This window comes from Macrobrachium nipponense, chromosome 4 (genome assembly GCF_015104395.2).
Source record: "Macrobrachium nipponense isolate FS-2020 chromosome 4, ASM1510439v2, whole genome shotgun sequence".
Taxonomy (NCBI): Eukaryota; Metazoa; Arthropoda; class Malacostraca; order Decapoda; family Palaemonidae; genus Macrobrachium; species Macrobrachium nipponense.
The window spans coordinates 36,503,831-36,527,983 of record NC_061100.1 but is presented as its reverse complement, the minus strand read 5'-3'; the positions used below and the strand labels follow the sequence as shown (position 1 = coordinate 36,527,983).

At 39.4% G+C, this 24,153-nt stretch overlaps 1 protein-coding gene across 1 annotated transcript in view; it reads left to right on the top strand.

Annotated features, from left to right (window-relative positions):
- Positions 1–24,153, top strand: part of LOC135210861 (uncharacterized) — a 416,274-nt gene that overhangs the window by 359,767 nt on the left and 32,354 nt on the right. The window contains 2 exon segments of the mRNA XM_064243762.1: positions 5,939–6,001; positions 9,298–9,336. Coding sequence (XP_064099832.1) covers positions 5,939–6,001; positions 9,298–9,336 — 102 coding nt within the window.

The following is a 24,153-nucleotide window of genomic DNA, read 5'->3' as shown; positions in this document are numbered from 1 at the left end:
CCTGTATCGGCTAACGATTCTGTTAAGGATACGTTACCCTCTTCTTCTCGTCACCGGTCTGATAGGAGACTTGGAGTGAAAGGTCTTCTTCCTCTTTCTTCGGAGTTTAACTCGGGTAAGGAAGAAGGGGAATTGAGCTGTTCTTCGGAGGAGGTGGATGAAGAACAACCCTCGTCGTCGTCTTCTTCAGACTATCAAGTTTTGGCTCGGCTGCTCCGTGATTCTTTTGGAGATACCTTCCTTCCTGCTGCTCCGCCTTCTCCTCCTTCGCAGTTTTCGTCGTCGAAAGCTAAGAAGACACCAGGGTTTGTTAAGATGAAAACGTCTTTGTCTACCAAGAGGCTTTCCGGAAAGTTAACACTTGGATGGAGACTAGGAAAGCTAAAGGAAGCACCACTTTCGCCCTGCCTCCGTCTAGGCTTAGCGGTAAGGCAGGGATGTGGTATGAAACCGGTGAGGAGTTAGGTTTGAAGGTTCCGACGTCAGCACAGGGAGATTTCGCCACGCGTTGTAGATGCTTCAAGAAGAGCTCTGTTAGCCTCAGCGAAGGTGTCGTGGCTACGTCAAGAGATGGATCATCTGTTGAAGGTCTGTTTAGATCCTTAGAAGTATTTAACTTCTTAGACTGGTGTCTCGGAGTACTAGACAACCAGTCGCGTAAGCCAGATTCGATCAGCTTGGGGGTAGCTGTCCAGTATTTTGTCATGCATGGACAAGGCCGTCAGGGATGGCTCAGAGGAATTAGCATCTCATTTTTCAGCAGGAGTGTTGAAGAAGAGATCGCTGTATTGTAATTTTTGCGGCTAAGTCTGTCTCTCCCGCACAGAAGACAGAACTTTTGTATGCGCCGTTCTCGAGTCATCTCTTCCCCCAGGCTTTGGTTGGTGAAGGATCTGGCAGTAAGTCTGCAGGAGAAAGCTACTCAAGACCTTTTGACGCAGTCGTCGAGACGTCCTGCTGTTCCCTTCCATTCACGTCTTCAGGACTTCAGTTCTTTTAAGAAGCAGAAGCCCTTTCGTGGAGGATCTTCAGCTAGATGTACCCCGAGGAAGAGGTCTTCCTAGAGGTAGAGCCCCGGCTAAGTCCAGGGGCAAGAGTGAGAATGCGTGCCTTCAGTCACCGTAGGAGCCAGGCTGCAAGTGTTTGGAGGAGCCTGGAGAGAAAGAGAGGCAGACACCTGGTCTCTCAACATCATAGAGAAGGGGTACAAGATTCCGTTCGTAAAGCCTCCCCTCTGACTTCCACTCCCAGGGACTTGGTCCCCGTCGTATCCTCAAGAGAAGCAAAGGGATTCTTTTCGATCTGCTCGAGCAGATGCTCTAAGAAAAAAAAAAAAACGAGCAGTGGAAACAGGTCTTAGACCTGGCTACGCCAGGATTTTACAACAGATTGTTTCTTGTTCCGAAACACTCGGGAGGGTGGCGGCCAGTCTTGGACGTAAAGTCGTCTGAACCTCTTTATAGAAAAGCAAAAGTTCAAGATGGAGACACCTCAGTCAGTTCTAGGGGCCTTAAGACCGGGGGTTGGGAATTATGGTATCTCGATCTTCAGGACGCATACTTTCACGTCCCGATACACCCCCAGTCTATGAAGTACCTTCGGTTCGTCCTGAAAGGAAAGGTGTTTCAGTTCAGGGCTCTTTGTTTCGGTCTGAGTACGGCCCATTCGTGTTCACCATCTTAAATGAAGAATGTGGCGAGGTGGCTCCATCTTTCCAACATCAGGATCTCGCTCTACCTGGACGACTGGCTCATACGGAGCTTCTTCGCAGATTACCCGGTGCCTGAAATGGACCTGAAAACGACTCTGGCTTTAGCTGCGTCCCTGGGACTTCTGGTGAACTTCGAAAAGTCACATCTGACCCCAACACAGTCCATCGTGTATCTGGGGATTCAGATGGATTCAGTGGATTTTCGGGCTTTTTCCGTCCAGGACGTCAGCAACAAGGCATAGAGAAAGTGTCAGCCTTTCTAGGGAAAGATTCATGCTCGGTGAGGGAATGGATGAGTCTGCTGGGGACCATTTCCTCGCTGGAGAAGTTTGTTTCCCTGGGGAGGCTACATCTCCGACCTCTTCGTTCTTCCTGTCGGACAATTGGACAGAGAAGGACAACTTCGATATGATCCTAACCATCTCAGAAGAGGTGAAGAGCCATCTAAGATGGTGGCTCGATCCGTTAAAGCTCTCAGAGGGCATATCCCTCAAGCTTCGGAACCCCGACCTAGTGTTGTTCTCCGACGCGTCATCCACGGGGTGGGGAGCAACACTAGGGGGGGAGGAAGTGTCAGGCACCTGGAGAGGGGAACAGGTGGCCTGGCACATCAACTTCAAGGAGCTGGCAGCGATTCTCTTTGCGCTCAGTTTCTTTCAGGACAAAGTCTCCCGTCGAGTGGTTCAAGTCAACTCGGACAATACCACAGCCCTGGCATACTTGAGGAAGCAAGGAGGCACTCACTCTCGCTCCCTGTTCGCTCTAGCGAAGGAAATTCTGATTTGGGCGAAAGCAAGAGAGATCACGATCTTGACAAGGTTCATTGCCGGAGTCGAGAACGTCAGGGCGGATCTCCTCAGTCGACAAGGTCAGTTGCTGCCGACAGAGTGGACCCTCAATCAAGACGTATGCCAGGAGCTGTGGAGTCTTTGGGGACGCCCCTTGGTGGACGTTTTTGCAACCGCAAGGACGACGAGACTCCCTCTTTACTGCTCCCCAGTTCTCGATCCGGGGCAGTAGCAGTAGACGCCCTGTTATGGGATTGGACGGGCGGGCCTAGACCTCTACGCATTTCCCCCCTTCAAGATTCTGGGGGAAGTAATGAGAAAGTTCACAGCTTCGGAGGGGACGAGGTTGAACGTTAATCGCCCCCTTTTGGCCTGCAGCGATCTGGTTCACAGAGGTGATGTCCCTACCTGTGATTTTCCGAGATCTCTCCGTTAAAGAGAGATCTACTCAAACAGCCCCACTTCGAGAGGTACCAAAACAAAAACCTCTCCGCTCTGAGTCTGACTGCGTTCAGACTATCCAAAAAGTTGGCCAGGAGCGAGAGGTTTTTCGAAACCTGTGGCTAAAGCTATCGCCACCCGCGAGAAGACGACCTTCGTCAATCGCGGTTTACCAGTCGAAGTGGGCAGCTTTTAGGAGCTGGTGTAGGAAGAAAGGAGTTTCCTCTACCACGACCTCTGTGAGCCAGATCGCCGACTTCCTTCTTTATCTCAGACGAGATTTAAAGCTCGCAGTGTCTACCATTAAAGGCTACAGAAGTGTCTTGTGTGCTTAGTTTTTCGACATAGAGGTCTTGGAACCTTGCTAATAATAAAGACCTTCATGATCTACTGAAATCGTTTGAGACCACCAAGGTACCGATGGCTAAGTTGCCTTCGTGGAAATCTGGACGTGGTCTCAAGTTTTTAACGTCAAGCCGCTTCGAACCTATTTACTCTGCCTCTTTGCGAGACTTGACGAAGAAGACTGTATTCCTAACTGCTCTGGCGACGGCGAAGAGGGTTAGCGAGATACAGGCGATTAGTAAACACGTCGGCTTCAAAGGGCATAATGCAATCTGCTCTTTGAGTATGTCATTCCCTGGCTAAGAATGAGAACCCTTCCAACCCTTGGCCTCGGACCGTTCTTGAAATAAATAAAAGGTATGGCAGAAATCATTGGTCAAGAGCCAGAAAGAGTCCTGTGTCCTGTTAGGGCTCTTAAAAGAATTCTCTTCGTAAGGAACCAAGGAGTGTAGAGGTTCTGCGGAGAATTTATGGTGTTCGGTTAAGAGGCCTAATATGCCCATGTCTAAGAATGCATTGGCATTCTTTTTGAGGAACACCATTAAGGAGGCGCACGCTTTTTGTCAAGATAGTGACTTTAAGCTTTTAAAAGTTAACGCTCATGAAGTAAGGGCTATTTCGACGTCTATAGCATTTCAGAAAAATATGGCTCTCAAAGATATTTTAAGTGCTACTTTTTGGAGAAGTAACTCGGTGTTCGCCTCGCACTATTTACGGGAGGTCAGAACGACATATGAGAACTGTTACTCTCTTGGACCATACGTCGCCGCAGACACTATCTTGGGGGCAGGAGGTAGCACTCATCCTTTCCCATAGAAAAGGGTAGGTGAGTTTTTAATGTTCGCAATGTTTATGGTTGTAGGGTCGGCCGCGAGGCGGTCTTCCCTTCTTTTAGCCTTTTGGTATATGGGAGTATTTGTTTAGGCTAACTTAGGTGGTGGTTTTGCCTCGTTGTCCTCTTGAGTATGTCATGGTCTAGCCACATTGTGGTCTCGTCCCGTTGCAGATCATCTAGAGCGCACAACATATAACAGGTCTCTACCTTGTTGGGGTTTTTTTTTTAACTCTAGTGAAGCAGGATGCAGGCTTGGGTGACAGTAATCACGAAGTCAGCTATGCTAACAGTAAGGACCAAGATGTCAATCATCTACATATATATGGTTTTCCTAAATCCTTTTCTGTCTCTCCCACCGTCCAAAGGTGGGATTCAGCTATATATATATCTGACAGTAAGTTTCATGAACAAAATGATATTGTTAAGATACAATAAAGTTTGTTCATACTTACCTGGCAGATATATATATTTTAATAACCCACCCACCTCCCTCAGGAGACAGTGGAGATAGAAATCTGATAGAAAATGGGAATGGTTTCCTGATACCCGCCTCCCAGCGGCGGGAATGGGTACTACCACCCTACTCCCATCTACGTGTGTCGTAAGTTTTTAGAAATTCTGTCGGACTTCAGAGAATACAGCTATATATATATATCTGCCAGGTAAGTATGAACAAACTTTATTGTATCTTAACAATATCATTTTCATTGATAAGAAGTGCTGTAGAAGCCCTACAGAATTACCGTCTTGAAAATCCTCTTTTCCAAGATTTTTAAGTTATGTAAAAAATTATATGACACTGGTATAAATGCTGAAACAACATGGATCTGTGCTTATATAGCCATTGAGAGAAACAAAGCTGCTAATAAAGCACAATGAATCTGATCAATTAAAACAGTAAACCATTATTGAAGGTGTTCTGTATTTCCAAATGGAAACCACTTTGAAGCAATTTTATCCTGTCGTTGAACTAAGAGTAGCCTTTTTGATCCTGTACATGACTACATTATTATAAGGTTTACATTCTTCAGAGCTGATTTTGTATATGGAATTCATTTGAATCCCTTTTGTTTAATTAAATTGTAGAATTTTTTTATTCCATAAGTATTTGTCGAATAATTTATGATACCATTTTACCCTATGATTGCCCCCAAGTTTATTGTTTGTAGTTTTGAATTGCTATTCTTAGCAGTGATTATGCAATTCATCTTTCCCCAGCTTAAATAAATGAGAGGGAGGGTTGAGTCGGGGAGGTCATTGTACTGTGAAACATCTGTCAAACCTAATTATGAAATAAGTTGCTGGAAAAAAAAATTAAAAATGCCAACCCTAACCAGGAATTAAGCAGAGAAGATCATTTGACACTTTGAGAAAGTGGCAACCCATTTTGTAGTAAGCTTCAGTTTATATAAAATACTTTCTTTGATAACAGCTATTTACTGTATAAGATTAAGTAGTACGATATTAAATCTAAAGATGGCTGGTTGAAATGCAAATGCTAGATAGCTTTGTTATTAAGATTTATACAAATGTTAGTTCTTTCTCATATTGAAGTATACTGTATACTGTATTTCGTTTTCTTTTGAATGTCATGTTTTCTTACCTTGAAATGTCATGATAAGAGTGGGAAATGTTACAAGGAGTGTCATCGTCAATATTTTAAAAATTCCAAAATGACCAGTGTATCAGGTAAAGGTATCACATTTAATACATTTCAACAGATAATGTTCAAAAGCACGCCAGTCTGAAGCAGGAAGTATATTCTAACTATAATTGCTTTTCTTCGTGAGTAATTTTAAAACTATATTTTTTCAACAGAATCAAGGTCACGACCACCCTTTCCTCATGCTATCCCAGTTCTGCCTCCTGTTCCAACAGCAGGTGAGTATCTTACACATATAATTTTTTTTTTTTTTTTTCATAATTTAATCAATTGTTACTCTTTTGACAAATTTATTTCGATATCTCAGAAATTGGTTGAGTAAGTCTAGGAATAATGGGTAAGTAATTCATATCAAGAACATATCTTGTACATTAACTGGTGTATTTTTCATGAAATAACTTACAAGTAATATTTAGTATAAAGGTCTTTTATTAGTTACTGTTACTTCACTTCATTTCATCGAGTTCATTACTGGTGATCATGAAATGGCTCTTCCACTTTAACTCTTCTAAAAGTTTTTAAGAATGTCATCCAATATTTGTTGACAATTTTTAGCTGAAATTTTGGAGCATCAAATCACAAAGATCGTAAACAGATGTGTTAATTCATTGTATGTGGAACAAAATGGTTTAATCAAGTACTGTACACAGTTCGTGCTTGTGTACGACTTGAGAAGTTCTATGTAATTTAATATGTTGCTCTTCTAAAATAAGATAATAGGCAATTTATTTTTTCTTAGTACTTAACATTTCCAATAATGTATCTTATCCTGATAATTGTACCTTATATTTTCTTGGAAATAATCATGTATACAGTGTCGACATTTTTACATAGGTAAACTTAGGAAATATGTGGCATTCATTTGTTTTACTGGCAACCAAAATTTATGGTTTCAGTAACAGTGAATTTAATCAGTCAGATCTCACCTTAAAACTTTTTTCTACTTATGAACATGTAATATTGCATGTTTGGCCCCTTCTTTGATCATTAGGAATAAATTAATTTATAAAAAAGTGCAGATTAGAAAACTTGGTTTGCAAAGTCTCATCATAAAATTGTATTTTGCTGCCGATTTTCCTTAAATTTTTTCTGTAATTTATGAGAAATCCTTAAATTTTTTCCTGTAATGTATGAGACATCCTTAAATTTTGCCTTGTAATTTATGAGAGGTTAATTTGCTCATAAATGCAGCATTTTATTTATGTTTAATGATGTTTGCCATGTATTATATGTTGCTTATAGGAAAGTTTTAGCTGGAGTTGTAATAGTGACACCATCAGAATGTTATATAAAAACGACCATGACTTTTTTTTGTTGAAAGGAAGTAGTGGCCCTAAATTTGTCATATTGGATTTTATTTTTATTAGTGACTTAAGTTTGTATGTGTATAGTGATAGTTTCTTATTTGTTACTCCTATGTTAGCAAAAATTAAGACATTTTGGTTATGATTTTGAAGATTGTTTTACAGTAACCATTTAATTTGCATAGTAGTTATATTAATCCACACCTCGAATGATCCAGGTTAGATAGGATATTGACATTTGGCTAAAAATTATTGTAGTGTACTAGGTTATTATTTAATGCAATGTACCAGTTAATTTTATCTCGGTTAGATCTGTATATAAGAGTCTGTGTACTTAGTGTATTAAGTAAATAGTTAGTTTTTAGGTTCTTGAACTCTCTTAAAAAACACCAAGTCTTACTGTTTGTCTAATTTGTAGTAAATGCCTATGAGTATAAGATACTCTACACTGTTCTATTGCAAATGAGAGAAGAAACAGAAATATTAATAGAGCAAGAGCATTAATCTCAGTGTTAGGACTGAGCTTGCAATGAAAGGAGGCTTGTCATCACTGCAATGAGCTCCATCACTCATTGAAAGTCTGTGAGAGTCTGCCAAGAAATTTTTATTGTTTTAGTTTCATATTTTTGTTTATTTTTATGCACTTGACCTATAAATACTAATGTGTTAGAGTTTATTCATGGTGATATACCTAAGAATGAGAGAGAAAAGGCTACTTTTATTTTTATTTTTTTGTTGGTGTTCATTTCTATGAATGAGTACATACACACAGCAAATAAACATACCATTTATTTGTTTACTTTGAAGGTAAAAAAAATAGTATTTATCCTGTGATAAAAAATAATGCTGCATTTAAATCCATTTCTTTTGTGAAACACATATGCCATATACTTGTCACAATATTAAAAGAGGGCGAGAGATTTCTTTGTTCTCAATATATTATTACATTAAATAGACAGTGACTTCTTGTAACAGATTACAAAACTTGTTTCCTGTCAAAATAATATTTTACAACCCTTTTCTTCTGATTCATGAAATGTTCCAATTCACTAAGGTAATTACTTTATATAATTTTCTACATGTTAGCTTATTGACTTATGTTACTGTTGTTGTATAGGGCTGTCATGTCTTTACTGCAGTTATAAAAACCCAAATTCTGTTATTATAATAAAAAGATTACAGCCTCCAGTAGTGGTAGTGAGTAACTACATCTAGATTTTGTACAGTGCTACTCATATTTTGATTTTGATCAACTTCTCCTTATTTTTGAAGACTGGTTGCTTACAATGTGAACAAGCTTCACATGCCAAGATATACTTCATAACTGAACGTTCCTTGGATATTGGTACCTGTGCATGTTAGAATATACTTTACAAATCTACTCATAGGTTCACATAAAAATAAATATTGTAAACCCAAGAGGCAACAATCATGATTATGATAAGTGGGAAACACTTTTTCAGTGTTTCTTAAACCATGTGAACTTTATTTTATTTTTTTATTTATTTTTTTTTGTGTCAGCTTTGATTTCCTTGTCAAAGATCACCTTCACAGAGAAAAAAGTAATTCAGGGTTTGTTAATTTTCTGTCGTTTAATGAACTTGAAAGTAGGTTAGCCATGGAAAAAATATAAATGTATAGTTTTTTTAAAGGAATAATTTTTTATAGTGGACAGTTAATAGTACTTGAAATTTTTATCCTACAGTTAACTAAATATACAGGGTTAGCATGGAACATTCTTACCTTCCATTAGGTTTTGAGAGATACAGATTCAGCCTGTAACTCATGAGAAATAAGTTTGGCTGTTATTAAATAGTTTTAAGTAGAGAATTCTATGAGATTATTAGTTTCAAGATATTTAATCATTGTTATTTGTTGCTGTACCTTATCTGCTGTACTTATAATTTCACTGGAACTTCAATGGGAAATTATATTGAATTTTATTTACAGCAGTCAATAAAATTATTCATGATGTATTATGGCCAGGAAATTTTTGTGTGTACTGTTGGTATTTTATACAGCACTAGATTTTTTTAGGCTATCTTTACATTGTTGTTGATAATAGGAAATGATTAATGGCAATTTATTCCAGTTTAAAGTTTTATAATTTTGATATTTCAGACTGTTTTACTTACGTATAAATTACTATGCTTTTGATGTAGTTATAGAAATAACTGCTGTATATTACTTATTAGAAATCTTTTCCCTAGCCCAGAAGAGGTTCATGTTCAACAATATGCGGCAACATTGTAAGCATTTTCTTAAGTCTTCCCCTTACGATGTAATGTGAAACTACAATACTGCACTCATATCCAGTAGCATGCTTTTTACCTAATAGTTATGGGTTCATAAACTAGTCCTTGAATTTTCAGTAATGTGAAGTATTTTATACAATGTTTATAAATATTTACATACATTGTACTGGTAAATTTATAGACAAGCAATTTTCTGAAGTGCTTCATAAGTCTTGCAGCCAAATAGCAATTCCTTTGAAATAAATTTGTCATCTCAGTTTAGCTTCAGGTTTGGGTCTTTAGTAAACATTTGAAAAATATTCAACTTGCAGTCACTTAATTTTTGGTGCTCATTTGTATGGTAAAGTTAGGAATAGTTCTCCTTTGTAAAATAGCTGAAAAACGTAAAAATGTTTCCATAGGAAAACGCAAGTCAGAGAAACAGAATAACAATAGATAGATATGACCTCAGTCATCATGGAAAAATGTTATTTCATAGACAACAAATTGATGGTACAGGCTGTATGATATATATACTTAAAATATCATAATAAAGACAAATGTTTTAGGCCAGCCCTGAGAGAGCTGCATAAATTACCTCAGTGGTCTAGTTAAACTACTTAATAATAATAGCAGTAGACTAGTGAAAAAGTCCTACTAAGGAATTTTAAATGCAGTGGTTAGTCAATAAAACAGAAGCATTACTTTTTGTAAATATATACATATATGTATATATATATATATATATATATATATATATATATATATATATATATATATATATATACATATATATATATATATATATATATATATATATTATATACATATATATATATCATTCGAGCTACAAATGTCCTTTAATATCTAATTATATACACACATATATATATATATATATATATATATATATATATATATATATATATATATATATTATAATTTTTAATCTCAGAAATAGAATCAAGTAATAACTTATATGTTATATTGATAAAAATTAATACATTTTTTGAAAATGTACTAATGTCTTATTAGTTACTTCATTACATAATTTACTAGAACTGGGTCCTTAAAACCATCAAAATATTAGAATAATCTGTCATGTAACATTAATATTGAAGGTATTCCATCTCTATACGTATTGTGTTGCCACAGAAGTATCTTAGTAGAGGCATTGCTGCCATATATAATTATTATTGAGTCTGATTTAGAATTATTTAATAAAAGTAAAATTCCCATCACATCAGTTTAAAAGTTAGGCCCTTTCTTGGTTATGTTGAATTGAAGGTATCTAGTTTGGATGTGGTGAGTGGAATTTTTTGGGAATTGCTTGCAGGTTACTGGCCATTCCTGCAACTCATTTACTATACAGCTTTGCAGGATTCATGGCTATGTAAATAGATGGGGTGTTCATCATGAAGACTTCTTGTTGACATTAGAGGTGATTTGACACTATTGGCTATTAAAAGCCCTGGCAATGCTTGTCTCTAGTCTATTTTTTAACTTTGCCTAGTTGACTAGATAAGTCATACTGCTTCAATTTTTCAGTTAGCAGGTTCAAGTTGCAGATTGATCATGGTTTTGCACTGCTTTACTACTTGATTTTACAAGTTTGTCAGGCATGTCTCATGTTACTGGATCCTTCAGGGTTTGTTTTGTATCACCTTTGGTTTCTGAGGTAGTGTTGACCTCTGTTCCTTTCAAGAGGTTTCTCACTCCAGTGCAGGTCCTCATTGGCTTTCCATTGTCTCTTGGTAGGTAGTGAGTCTGACATCTAGAATGATACCACTTTTGCTCTATATGCACTACCTTCCACAGTTCCGGAGTTGGATCCTCTGTAACATTTGGGGTTTTCTAAGACTGTCTTCAACAGACAGTGTCCTGTCATCCTTCTACTGTCAGCTGCTCCAGCATTTGTCATCAAGCTTGGCCTTTGGTAGAGAATGTTTCATTTTAGCTATAGTAAGTATACCCGGGGCATTTGCTCTGGCATCCAAGCCTCACTCAAGATTAAGGATCTGGATTTTATTGCCCTTTCATCCATGCTGACTTTTTTGGTAAACTGGTTCTTTGCCAGCTCTTGGGAAGGTATAGGACATTGCCATGCTCCTTACAGGGGTTTTCCCTCCACTGTCACTTAAGTTTTTTTTTCTTTGTGGCCCATCATTGTGACTAGCCATGTCCTCACCTTGGATATAGGGTAACAGCAGTCACCTCACTTCCTTGTATTCATTCAAGACATCTAGCACCAAAAGCATTTTTACCTAAATCACTGCTTTATACTATGGGTACCAGTGGGCATATATCTTTGGGTTTTCTGCCACTGCAAATTTATTACATTTGTGTGTTCCCAAAGTCTGGAGATCCTTTCATTGCCAATCTTTAAGCATGGAAGGTGCCTTTTGATTTGTTAGTAAGATGTTTTTACGTTGCATGGAACCAGTGGTTATTCAGTGACGGGACCAATGGCTTTACGTGACTTCTGAACCACATCAAGTGAACTTCTATCACCAGAAATACACATCTGTGACTCCTCAATGGAATGCCCAAGAATGGAACTTATGTCCACTGAGGTGGTAGTCCAAGACCAAACTGACCACACCACTAAGGCACTTAGGTGCCTTTTGAACCTGCCATTGTAAGTCCAGGTCTTTCTTTCATCCTCATGGACTTCTGGCAGCAGCAGCATCTTCCTAGCCCTTATGGGTGCTGGACCCGGATAAACAGGGAGGGTTGGTGTCAGGAAGAGCATCCGGCCGTAAAAATCTTTGCCAAAACCTAAAAAAGGAATGAGCCAAAATATGGAAAGAGGTAATACTAGGGCATACTCAGTAAACGACGCACAAAGACATCGTCCTAACTCTGTGATAAGTCAAGGGCTACTGCATCAGGAGCGTGTGCATCTAAAGAAGCAAGCTCACATTGGATTTAAAGAGTATGTCAGCCTAATATTGGGTCCATGACTGGGAGAGGTAGAGAATTGACTGACTTGATGAGAGAAAAGAAAGTAGATGTTATTTGTGTGCAAGAAACGCAATGGAAAGGAAATGAAGTTAAAGAGTTGGGTGATGGATATAAGCTATATTATAGTTGAGCAAATAAATAAGGTAGTAATGGAGTTGGCATAGTACTGTCTGGTGAACTGAAGAATATAGTGATAGAAGTGCATAGAAACAATGAATGTAACATCAGATTGGAGATATGTTATGGAGGGGAGATTCTGAATATTATAAGTGCTTATGCACCTCAAGTTGGTTGCACAGAAGAAGAGAAGGGAAATTTCTGGAGAGACATGGATGGAGTAATGCAAGAACTGGAAGAACATGAGAGAGTGATAGTGGGGGCAGATTTGAATGGCCACGTCAGAAGTGAAAATGAGGCGATTGGTCGGGTGCAAGGGGGCCATGGAATTGGGGAGAGAAACCCAGAAGGAGAGAGTGTAGTGGACTTTGCCATGTCATTCTACATGGCAATAGTAAACACATTCTTTAAGAAGAAAAGGGAACTCCTAATAATGTATGGGAGTGGGGGAAGATGCTCCCAGATAGACTACTTCCTAGATATAAGGATAAAGCTGGTGGAGGTCAGGAACTGCAAAGTTATCCCAGGCAACCATGCAGCCCCCCAACACAGATTGCTATGTATGGATTTGAAACTAAAAAGGAAAAGAGAAACCAAAGCTAAAGGGATAAGGAAAATTAAATGGTACAGATTAGTGAGGGAAGGGATTAAGAAGAGAGTTTAAGAGGAGGGTTTTGGAGGATATTGATATAGGAATTGAAGATGTTCAAGAATGGTGGGCACGAAATGCAGCAGTAATGAGAGGGCATGGGAAGGAAAGGAGAGTTGGTGGTGGGATGAAGACATTGAGAAATAGTAAAAGATAAGACGGAGGCAAAGAAAAGATAGGAAGAGTCACAGTAAGGAAAGACAGAGATAGGTTCAGAGAGAAAAACAAGGTGGTAGCCCAAGCTAAAGCAAAGTTGTATGATGATGTGTATAATGAGCTGGGGACAAAGGAAGGATTAAACAAGATGATCAAGCTATCAAAGGCCAGAAATAAGAGCACCAAAGATATTACACATATCGAACAAATAAAAAAGATCAAGATGGCGTAGTACTTAAAAAGGAGGAGGTTTTTTAGACAAGAGGTACTAAATGCACTGGAGTAGATGAAGAATGGGAAGGCAACCGGACCAGGCATGATTCCTGTGGAGGCATGGAAAGCATTAAGAGATGAAGGAGTGGATATACTGTACAATCTTATGAAAAGATCCTTGAACAGGAAAAGATACCAAATGAGTGGCATGAGAGTATATTGATCCCAATTTTTAAGGGGAAAGGCAATGTCCAAGAGTGTGGTAATTATTGGGGTATTAAATTGATATCCCACACTTTAAAGATATGGAAAGGATAGATGCCAGACTAAGAGAAGAAGTAGAAATAAGTAAAGAGCAGATGGGATTTATGAAGGGAAGGGGAACAACAGATGGTTTATTTTTGTCTGAGGCAACTAATGGAGAATTTCGGGGGAAAGCAAAGGGACCTACATATGGTATTCATTGACCTTGAAAAGGCTTATGACCAAGTCCCAAGACAAGAGGTATGGAGGAGTCTGAAGGAGAGGATGGTGTCAGAGAAGTATATGCAATTGATACAAGAGATATACCAGAATGTATTTACCAGAGTGAGGAGCAGTGTTGGGGAGACATAGGGTTTTGGGGTGAGAGTAGGATTACACCAGGGGTCAGCTCTGACCCCATTTATCTTTAACATAGTGATGGACATTATAATAGAGGAAGTAAGGGAGCCAGTACCATGGAACATATTGTATGCGGATGATATTTTTCTGTGCGCAGAGAGCAGGGAAGATCTGGAAATGAAATTGGAAAGATGGAGAGGGAAAGATTGAGACAAGTACTGGAGGACAGAGGAATTAGAATAAGTAGATCTAAGACAAAATATATTTGTACCACCAATGAGGGGGATGATAAATTCAGCTTGATGGAGAACAAATAAAGAGAGTTGAAAAGTTTAAGTATTTGGGATCCTTTGTTAATGCTGGAGGAAGTATAGAAGAAGTAAAACATCGGGTACAGGAAGGCTGGAATAACTGGAGAGCGGTCTCTGGAGTTCTTTGTGACAAAAGAGTACCGCTGATGTTAAAAGGAAAATTTCACAGCAATGCTGTATGGTATGGAAACATCAAGCATGAGAAAGACAGAGAAGAAGATGGATGTGGTAGAAAGTGACAATGCTTAGGTGGATGTGTGGGGTGACAAGAGAGGATAGGATCAGAAATGACTACATAAGAGGGTCAACTAAGGTGGTGGAAATATCAAGGAAAGTGCAGGAAGGGAGGCTGAGATAGTATGGTCACCTGTTGAGGAGAGATGAGGACCACGTTGGGAGACATACTATGTGGATGGAGGTTCAAAGAAGAGGGAGACCAAGAAAGGGATGGAAGGACTATGTGATAGGAGACTTACATGAGAAGGGAATTGATGAGGCAGGAGTGCAGGATAGAAATAGATGGAAACGGTTCATCCAAAACGGCGACATCATATAAAAATGGGAACCAGCTGGAAAGAAGTATGATAAATTGATTTATGATTAAAATTCTTTCACAATAAAAACATGATTTTATACATATCAACACAGTTCCTCTCTGGATGAGTGGTTTTCGCGCTTGGCTGCCAATCTGGTGTCTGAAGTTCGAGTCTTGGTTCAGCCAATGCCGAATCAGAGGAATTCATTTCTGGTGATAGAAATTCATTTCTTGATATAATGTGGTTCGGATTCCACTATAAGCTGTAGGTCCCGTGGCTAAGTAATAAATTGGTTCCTAGCCACGCAAAATTATCTAATCCTTCGGGCCAGCCCTAGGAGAGCTGTTAATAAGCTCAGTGGTCTGGTAAAACTAAGCTATACTTAACTTTTTATACATATCTATTAATCAAAAGCTCCGGTGACCTCCTTTCCCACCTTATCAGGTGAATATTACACATTTTGATGTAAAATGTTTTTTTATATCAGCAAATCATAGACTGTTCATGTACTTTCAACACAAATTGTTTATGTAATAATGTATAATACTTTAGTGTGCTTTCTATATAGTTAGCAGGTTGAATAGGTAAACTTGCTTTAAGCAAATTCATTTGTACTGTATTGTAAAGCTACAATATACTTGATCATCAGATAAAGTAAAATTGAGCACCTAAATAGAATGTTAAGAATACAGAACTTGTGTTTATATATAGTATGGTACTACTCAAGTCCATATATTCTTAGTTATTGATTATGTTTTCAATTTTTATCCTACAGTTATCTGTTTGTGAAGCACTTTTGAAGCAAATGATTTTCTTAAATTCTGCTCAAACAGTTGTTTAGATTACAGTGGTCAAAGTACTTCAATGGTGTGATTGCATATTGCACTTAAATGTAAAAGCAATTCTGGTTTATATTTAGTAATGCATATATGAAATTACATTACACTGTCCACCACCATTGTAGACCTTTCCTATTGTACTGTATTTATTTAGTGACAGATCAGTGAAAATACAGTAGTTTCTTCCAAAGTATTGCATGTTGCTCATACAGTAATTAAAAGTATTTAACTAGTATTTTGTTAACATTTATGCTTTTGAGATGTAGTTGTCAATTACTATTCTGTATTTTACTAATCTGTTCCTAGAATTACTAGCTCCCTACTCATACCAATTATACATGTTGGTCTCAAGGGGACCAAAAAGCTCTACCTGATTTTTGAAACAAGAAACCCAACTTAAGCCATAGTTACAATGTTCAATCTAATGTTAGGAAAATTGCCACTAAAAATTACTCAGAATTGTTAAGAGCCATCAAGGATTTTCATAAAAGAAGTTCAGAATTGCTCTCCAGCTTAATATTTGATAACTTGAAATTTCAAGTAATTCAAGAATGTAGCATGAATTTGATGGATATGTTATGTGGATTTCATGGATTTAAAGATATGTGTGTAGTATGTTGAGTCATATTCAGATTTACCATATTTCTGATGGTCCTATTTACAGTGAGCATTCAGTTCATTGGTTCCCTTTAGAGAAGGAAGCAAGGCCTGCACTTAGAACTGGCTGCCAAAGCATGAAAAAAACACGACCTAGTATATCTTGATGATGAATAGCCTTAAATAGTAGGAATAATAATGACACTGTGTAATGTGACGATGTGGTATATAGGTTTTGGAAAACATTTCTGTACTAAGCCATAAAACTGTAGGTTTTATTTAAGCCTTATAACTTTGGCTTTTTTTTCACTAGGGGAAAACCTAGCAGCTTTGGTAATAGGAATTTATTGTGTAACCAGTGATGCCATCTGTTGATATTCCCTTTAAACTGAGTAATGAAAACGGCAAGCATTTGACTTTTTTCCCAAATCCCACCAGATCTCCCTCTTCCTATACTTTTAAGAAAATACGTAATCTGGTATAATGATTAAAAACACTACAAGGCAACACTGCATATATAACTCTAGGAAGACATTATGCTCTAAACTTGAGTCATTCAAACTCATTATTCTTACATTTTTGGTGTGTAGATGGATTTATATTTCAATATTGGTGATAAAAACACAAGTTGTATGTGAACAGTATATTCTAATTACTATGTTGTTGCTTTAGTCCTTTCATCACATTGTTGACAGTATGACAAGAGAAAACATTAATGTATTTGTTAAATATTCTGTAATTTTTTCTCAATTAAACAATATGATTATTGCTTGGCTATGAGCACAGATGGCAGAGCAGAGCATTCAGTGGAAAAAAATTTATTAAGTATGAAGGCAAGCAGTCAATAGATGAAATGATGATCTATTGAAGTTATGAACATTTGTTTTATAATGTAAAGGTCCAAGCATAAAAACAATTTTTACATTACTAATTCAGGTAAATCTGAAGAGAACCAGTAGGTCTAGTTACACTTATTATTGCTTTTAGGTCTAAAAGCACAAATTGATGTTCCTGATGTTCCACAGTGATACCTACTAGTAAGCAACTAAGAATTCTTTCTTTGATATATCCCCAATTTTTACACAAATAACTTACCAAGCAGTTACATAGCTGAAAGCTTCCTACCTCAGCAGTCCAAAATTCAAATTTTGTGGTGGTGGTGCTGCCATCGCTAGTGTAGGTGAACGGGACCCGCCCACTTTCGAGATAGCCAGGTATAGTTTAGCAGAACCTGCCAATTCGTTTTCTACCAGCTCCTGACCAACATCGGTAGTTGTATGCTGTCTTTTCTCCATCGATTGGGTATTTTCCTCGGATTTGGTGAAGCAATTCATTTTGAATGGAGTTGTTAGCTCTTAACTTTTGCTGTTAGTCTATTAGCTAAGATAAGTAGTTCATACGCGAACAAACCTTCGGTCTTAACAATAGGATAATTTCTAGCACCTAGCTGGATCCAACAATAGGATAATTTCTAGCACCTAGCTGGATCCGGTTAATTCGCAGATGAAAGCAAGGAATCTTGTGAGATCTGGCAACGTGTGCATATATCAGGTAAAGAGTGGCCAAGGACCACGCACCTATGCCACCGCGTCAGTCTTTTCTTAACCGCCTGGGCGAGAGAACATAACATTGACCTCTCTTGGCCTTTACCCAGTTCATTGCTTGTTTCGATTGTGTATAGTGTGTGTGTGCTGTTATTATGGCTTCTTCTGCTCCTTCTTGACCTTTTATGGAATGCCGTGCGTGGCCTAAAGAGCAGTGGAAGTTGTTTTATAGCAAGAGGGAGCATCATAGGATTTCTTCTCTCCCTTCATGGGGGTTTTTTCGTCTTTTCTTCCCGATGCTTCGTCTCCTGCTCCGATCACACCCCAAAGTAGTCTTGTTCCTTTGCCCTCTTCCTCTTCTTCCATCGATTCGGCGTTGAAAGTATCGGGAGTTCCTCAGGCTGATTTTTGTATGTCGCCCCTCCTTCTTCGGGAGAGGGAGGAGGCTTTTTCATCATTGTCTTCCTTGTTTTTACAGTCGGAGGCGTCCAAGATGGTGGCGCTTTGGAAGACCATGGAGCTACAGGGTTCTCCATCCTTGGAGGGTTTGCTGTCACATTTCATGGATGTTCGCTACCCACCCCCCTCCTCATGCTGTCCAAGCCCTCCTCCCTTCCTCCTGCCCTCGTCTTCGTGGGTAGCCGAGGTCAGCCATATTGTATTGCTCCGCCAGTGACAGTTGGCGCTTCTTCCAGTCAGAGGGAAGCCGTGGCGTCAGCCCCGCTAGTGACATCACGGGGTCAGCCATTTTGTATCCCTCCGCCAGTGGCGTCTGCTTCCCATTCAGATCGAGGGGAAGCCGTGATGTCATCCCCGCATATGACGTCACTTCCATCAATGACATCACTCTCAGTCGCCTCCACTGCACTGTCTTGCTCATCTATGTCATCATCGTTCGCTGCCATGACGTCATATCTGCCATCCAGTTCGCTGCATCTCCCTTCCATGTCGTTGGAGCCTTCTCTTGCTGATCCATCTGAGGCTTTATGCCAGGCGGTTCTTAAGAGATTGGACTCTGTTTTGGTAGATGAGTTGGCACCCATGTAGGCTGGGAGGACTGGAAGCATGCGTGTTGCAACGCCCCTGTCTCCTGCAAAGAGATTGTATAAGGAGCCAGTGCTGTCTTCCTCTCCTTCTCCCCCATTTCCACCAGGTTGGCATATCAAGCGTTGGAAGGCTAAGGACTGTGCCCTTTTTTCCCCTGCGAGTGAGGAGCAACACACCTGTGTTCCTGAGAGTGTTGGAGTTTTGGAGAGTGTCAGTATATCTTTTCATGTGCGATCTGCAGTGGCTGCTTCGCCCTCTGCATTGAGTCACGAGCGTGTTGCAACCTCCCCGTCCATGCACATGTTGCAGGCACTTCTACTTCTTGGTAATATCATCCATGCACCAGGGGGACTGGATGGTATCCCTGGATATGTAGAATGCATATTTTCATTTACCAATCCACCCAGATTCAAGCCCCTCGGTTATTCACACAGGTACTATCTCCTCTGGGCAAGTGGCTTCATCTTCTAGGAATCAACATTTCGTTGTGCTTGGAGAACTGGCTGCTCTGTTTGACGTCGCATCATCCAAGTGTGTGTGAAGGACCTAGAGAGAACGCTTCATCTAGTTCGACGATTGGGCATTTAAATAAACACCTAAAAATCCCAGAGGACTCTTTCACAACAGATTCTTTATTTGGGAATGAATCTGAACAGCCAAGCTTTTCAGGTTTCTCTGTCGCAGAAGAGACAAGATTTGTTTCGTGCCTGCAAACAGTCCACCAGTTCCTAACCATGAAGAGTTGTACAGCTCGGCAGTGGATGAGCTTGCTGGGAATGTTGGCCTCAGTAGAACAATTTGTGAATCTAGGAAGACTTCACATGAGGTCTTTCAGTATTATCTCATGTCAAACGTGTCAGAAGACACAGCCAGAATCTGTTGTTTTTCCAATTTTGATGGAGATAAAACTAGACCTCTGTGGCTGTCGAGGGGAAACCCCAGCCTAGAACTGTACTCTGATGCATCAGATCTATGTTGGGGAGCACTGTTAGGAGACCAACAAATATCAGTGAAATGGATGTCAGAACAACAATCCTTCCACATCAACATCAAGGAACTGTTAGCAATTTTCCTGGGACTTGAGGCTTTTTCTGATATAATCAAAGAAAAAGTAGTAGCGATTTACCCCAACAACACAACCGCTCTATCGTATGTACAGCAACTAGAAGGAACCCACTCCTTCTCCCTTTACAAAGGGGCCAAGAATCTCCTTTGGGTGGATCAGAACCAGATAAAGCTGATCCCTCACTTCGTCCAGGGGAGGATGAATGTCCTGGTGGAGAAACTGAGTCGCTCACATCATGTGCTCCTGACGGAGTTGACTCTGAAAAAGAAAATTTACCTGGATCTACAGAGGCTATGGGGAAAGCCTTCAATAGATCTCTGCACTATGTCAAGGAAGAATTGTCTTCCTTTCTTCTGCTCTCTCATTCCAGATCCCTTAGCATGGAAGACAGACGCAATGCTTTTGGACTGGACGGACCTAGACGTTTATTCCTTTCCGCATTCAGCATGATCAGAGAGATGATAAACAAGTTCTCGTCTCACCTCAATGTCTCTATGACACTGATAGCTCCTTTTTGGCCCAGGAAAGAGTGGTTTCCAGACCTTTTTCATCACTTTGTGGACTTCCAAAAACTCCTGCCACTGCCACAAAGACAGTCGCTGCTCAGACAGCCCCACTTCCTCAGATATCATCAAGGATTGTCTGAACTGGCCATGACAGGATTCAGAAAGTTAGAAGCCTCCTTAGAGTGAAGGGATTTTTGGAGAAAGGTGCAGACACTACATATAGCTAGCAGGAGAATCTCTTCTTCTGAGACAACTGTAATGCAGCTGGCAGACTTTTTCCTTTATTTAAGGAATACCAGAAAACTTAACGTCAACCACTATTAAAGGATATAGTAGGTCTATGCTAAGTTCAGTCTTTGGACACAGAGAGCTAGGCCTTTCAAATAACCAAGATTTAAGTGACCTCATTCGTTTCTTTGACACGTCAAAAGTTGCAAGTCCTGTTGTAGTGGCATGGAACTTATATGTGGTTCTGAAATGGCTCTTGACCTCCGCTTTTGAACCTCTGTGCTTGATCTCATGGTGGAAATTAACACAAAATACATACAGTTTTCTTAGAGTTGGCAACTGCTAAACGTGTCAGCAAGATTCAGGTGATGGGTAAGAGAATAGGGTGCAATCAAGGAGAGACCGTGTGCTCTCTTTCTTGCCAAGAATGAGAATGCAGCTGTCCCTTGGCCTCAATCATTCATTATAAAGAATCTGTTGGATATCCTCGGGCCAGAGGTAGAAGAGAGGGTTCTATGTCCAGTAAGGGATCTTTGTTATATTACATTAGGAGAATGGAGAAGATAAGAGGTCCATTGAGCATTCTTTGGTGCTTGGTTAAGAATCCATCATGTACTCTCTCCAAGAATGCCCTTTATTTCTTCTTGAGAAGCTTTATCTGTGAAGCATATTCGCAGGTTCAAGAAGACTCCCTCTTTTGAAAGTCATAGCACAGGAGATTCGAGCAGTAGCCACTTCATTAGCCTTCCACCACAGTATATCTTTGGCTTCAATTCTGCAGTCGACCTTCTGGAGGTCAAAGTCAGTCTTTGCCCCGCATTATCTAAAGGACGTCTAAACGACGTTTGAAAATTGTTATACTTTAAGATAGGGATGCACCGATACCAAATTTTTGGCCAGTACCGAAACCAACTTTTAAAAGCTGATACCAATACCTGTTACCTCCAAATTACTGTTATTTAAGAGAGTATATATTATTACTAAAATCATTCTTGTTCTCTGGTTATTGTTTATTAAAGGTTCAAAAGTTGAAAGGTCATATAAATTTAACTGAAAAAGAACATCATTTATAACTATTTATATTTAATCCCTTTATTACCTGGATAGTTTGGCTTATATTATGGCTACCATTAGAAGACTTAAAAATTTAGGTGCATAGTGCTTACTCGAGTTCATGGGGTGACGAGGAATCTGAAATCACGAATATATACTTTTATTCTGTGTTTTAATTTATATATTGACTAGAAACAGTTAACAGACTCATTTATTATGAAAAGTTCTGGTTTGGTGGGCTTTGTTAATATATACATTTTAGGAAGCCAGAAGGATTTTAAATTCCTATACCAATGACAAAAGTATTGGCTGGTATTGGCCAGAAATTCACCGATACCAATGCCACAAAAACTAGCCGATACCACTGGTACCGATACTTGGGCTCATCCCTACTTTAGGACCTAACTCAGTGGCTGGCAGGGTATTAGAAGAAAAGGCATAGGGTACTGTCTGTCCCTTATGTTATCTTCTTGCCGTGGTTAAGGTGTCGAGTTTCGGGGAGGCATTAAGGTACAACAAACCCGGAGTACCCTCCAGTTCTTATTTTAGTGGATGGGAATGTGTTTTTTTTTTTTTTTAATCTAGTGTAGGTGTCAGTGTTTTTTTTTGGGGGGGTTTTGTCCCCAGGGCAAGGGAAATGTTGTTTTCTTTGTCATACCATGAGTGTACTACCATGAAATCTAAGTCCCCACTAAGTAGAGGCTATTCATGGCCAATACTGCCAAGTCTTCTACAACTTAGGAGAGCACCAGCCAGAGGCAGTAATAACCTGCAGCTGCTCTCTAAAAGTTAAGGTACAATAAGTATTTGGGCAATGTTAGCAATTATCTATTTCAAAACCATTATCTTTCTTCATGTAATGTTTTGGACTAGTTATTCCATGATTCCCACCTCCTTTTAATGTGGAATCAGCTCTGTAACTGCTTGGTTAATTACTTGTGTAAAAATTACATTTTTACGATAAAACAAAGTTTTACGCAATTTACTTAGCAAGCAGTTACATAATCAAAGCCCTCCCTCCTCGCCATAGATAGACATGTTTTTGGAAGAAAACGAATTGGGAGGTTCTGGTAAATTTTACTCGGCTGTCCCGAAAGTGGGTGGGTTCCATTTACCAACACTAGCGATGGCAGCACCACTGCAAAATTTGAATTTTGCACAGCTGAGGTAGGAAGCTTTCAGCTATATAACTACTTGTGTAAACTTTGTTTTATCATAAAAACGTCATAATAATACGTATATGTAATAAAAAAATAACATTAATTATTCATCTACATGCTATCAGCTGATCTATGATAATAGTAGGCGGAAGCATAACCTGAAGTGTCAGTTAAGTCATTAAGTGTAATGGTGGAAATGAAAATGAAACATAGAATTTAGGTCTTAAGCCAAGTGCTGGGACCTATGAGGTCATTCACAGCTGAAAGGGAAATTGAGTGTAAATGAGTTTGAAATGTGTAACAGGAGGAAAACCTTGCAGTTGTACTATGAATCAATTATTAGGAGAGGGTGGAAAGTAAGATGGAAGAAAGATAATATGAACAGAGGTACAGTAAAAGGAACGAAAGAGGTTGCAGCTAGGGGACTAAGGGACGCTACAAAGAACCTTAAGTAACGCATACAGTGCACCTTATGAGGTGCACTCATGGCAGGGATAAGTGTAATGGTAACCAAACATTTGCCCTCCCCATTGAACAAGTTGTTTTATGGAAAAAAAAGTTCAACATTAATTATTACAGATTTATATAAAATAAGTTATTTATGCTTGTATCCTTCCAAAATTCACGCAAGGTAAGGTTTGTGGTATCAGTGATGTCGAAACATTTCATAAAAAGATGTTTCGTATACAGCTTCTTGAAGTTCGATATCACTTGCTGGTCCATGGGCTGGAGGAGAGGGGTGGTGTTAGGCGGAAGATAAAGAACCTAGATGAAAGAATACTCTGCTAGGATATCTTCCTTGAGGCCAGGAGGGTGAGTAGGAGCATTGTCCAACGCCAGTAGACATTTCAGAGGGAGGCGCTTCTCTTCCAAGAATTTCTTCACTGTCGGGCCGAAACACAGATTTACCCACTCGGTGAACAAAATTCTCGTTACCCGCATTATCCCTCCACATCACTGGAAGCTTCTCCTTTAGTACTTTGTGGGCCTTGAAGGCTCGAGGAGTCTCCGAATGATACACAAGTAGGGGCTTCGCCTTGATATCCCCACTGGCGTTCGAACAAAGTGCGAGTGTAAGCCTGTCTTTCATTGGCTTATGCCCGGGTAGCTTCTTCTCTTTCTGCGAGATGTACATCCGACGAGGCATTTTTTTTCCAAAAAAGGCCAGTCTCATCATAGTTGAAGCCTTGCTGAGAACTGTAGCCTTCGTTGATCGTCATCTCGTCGAACATCTTAATAAAGG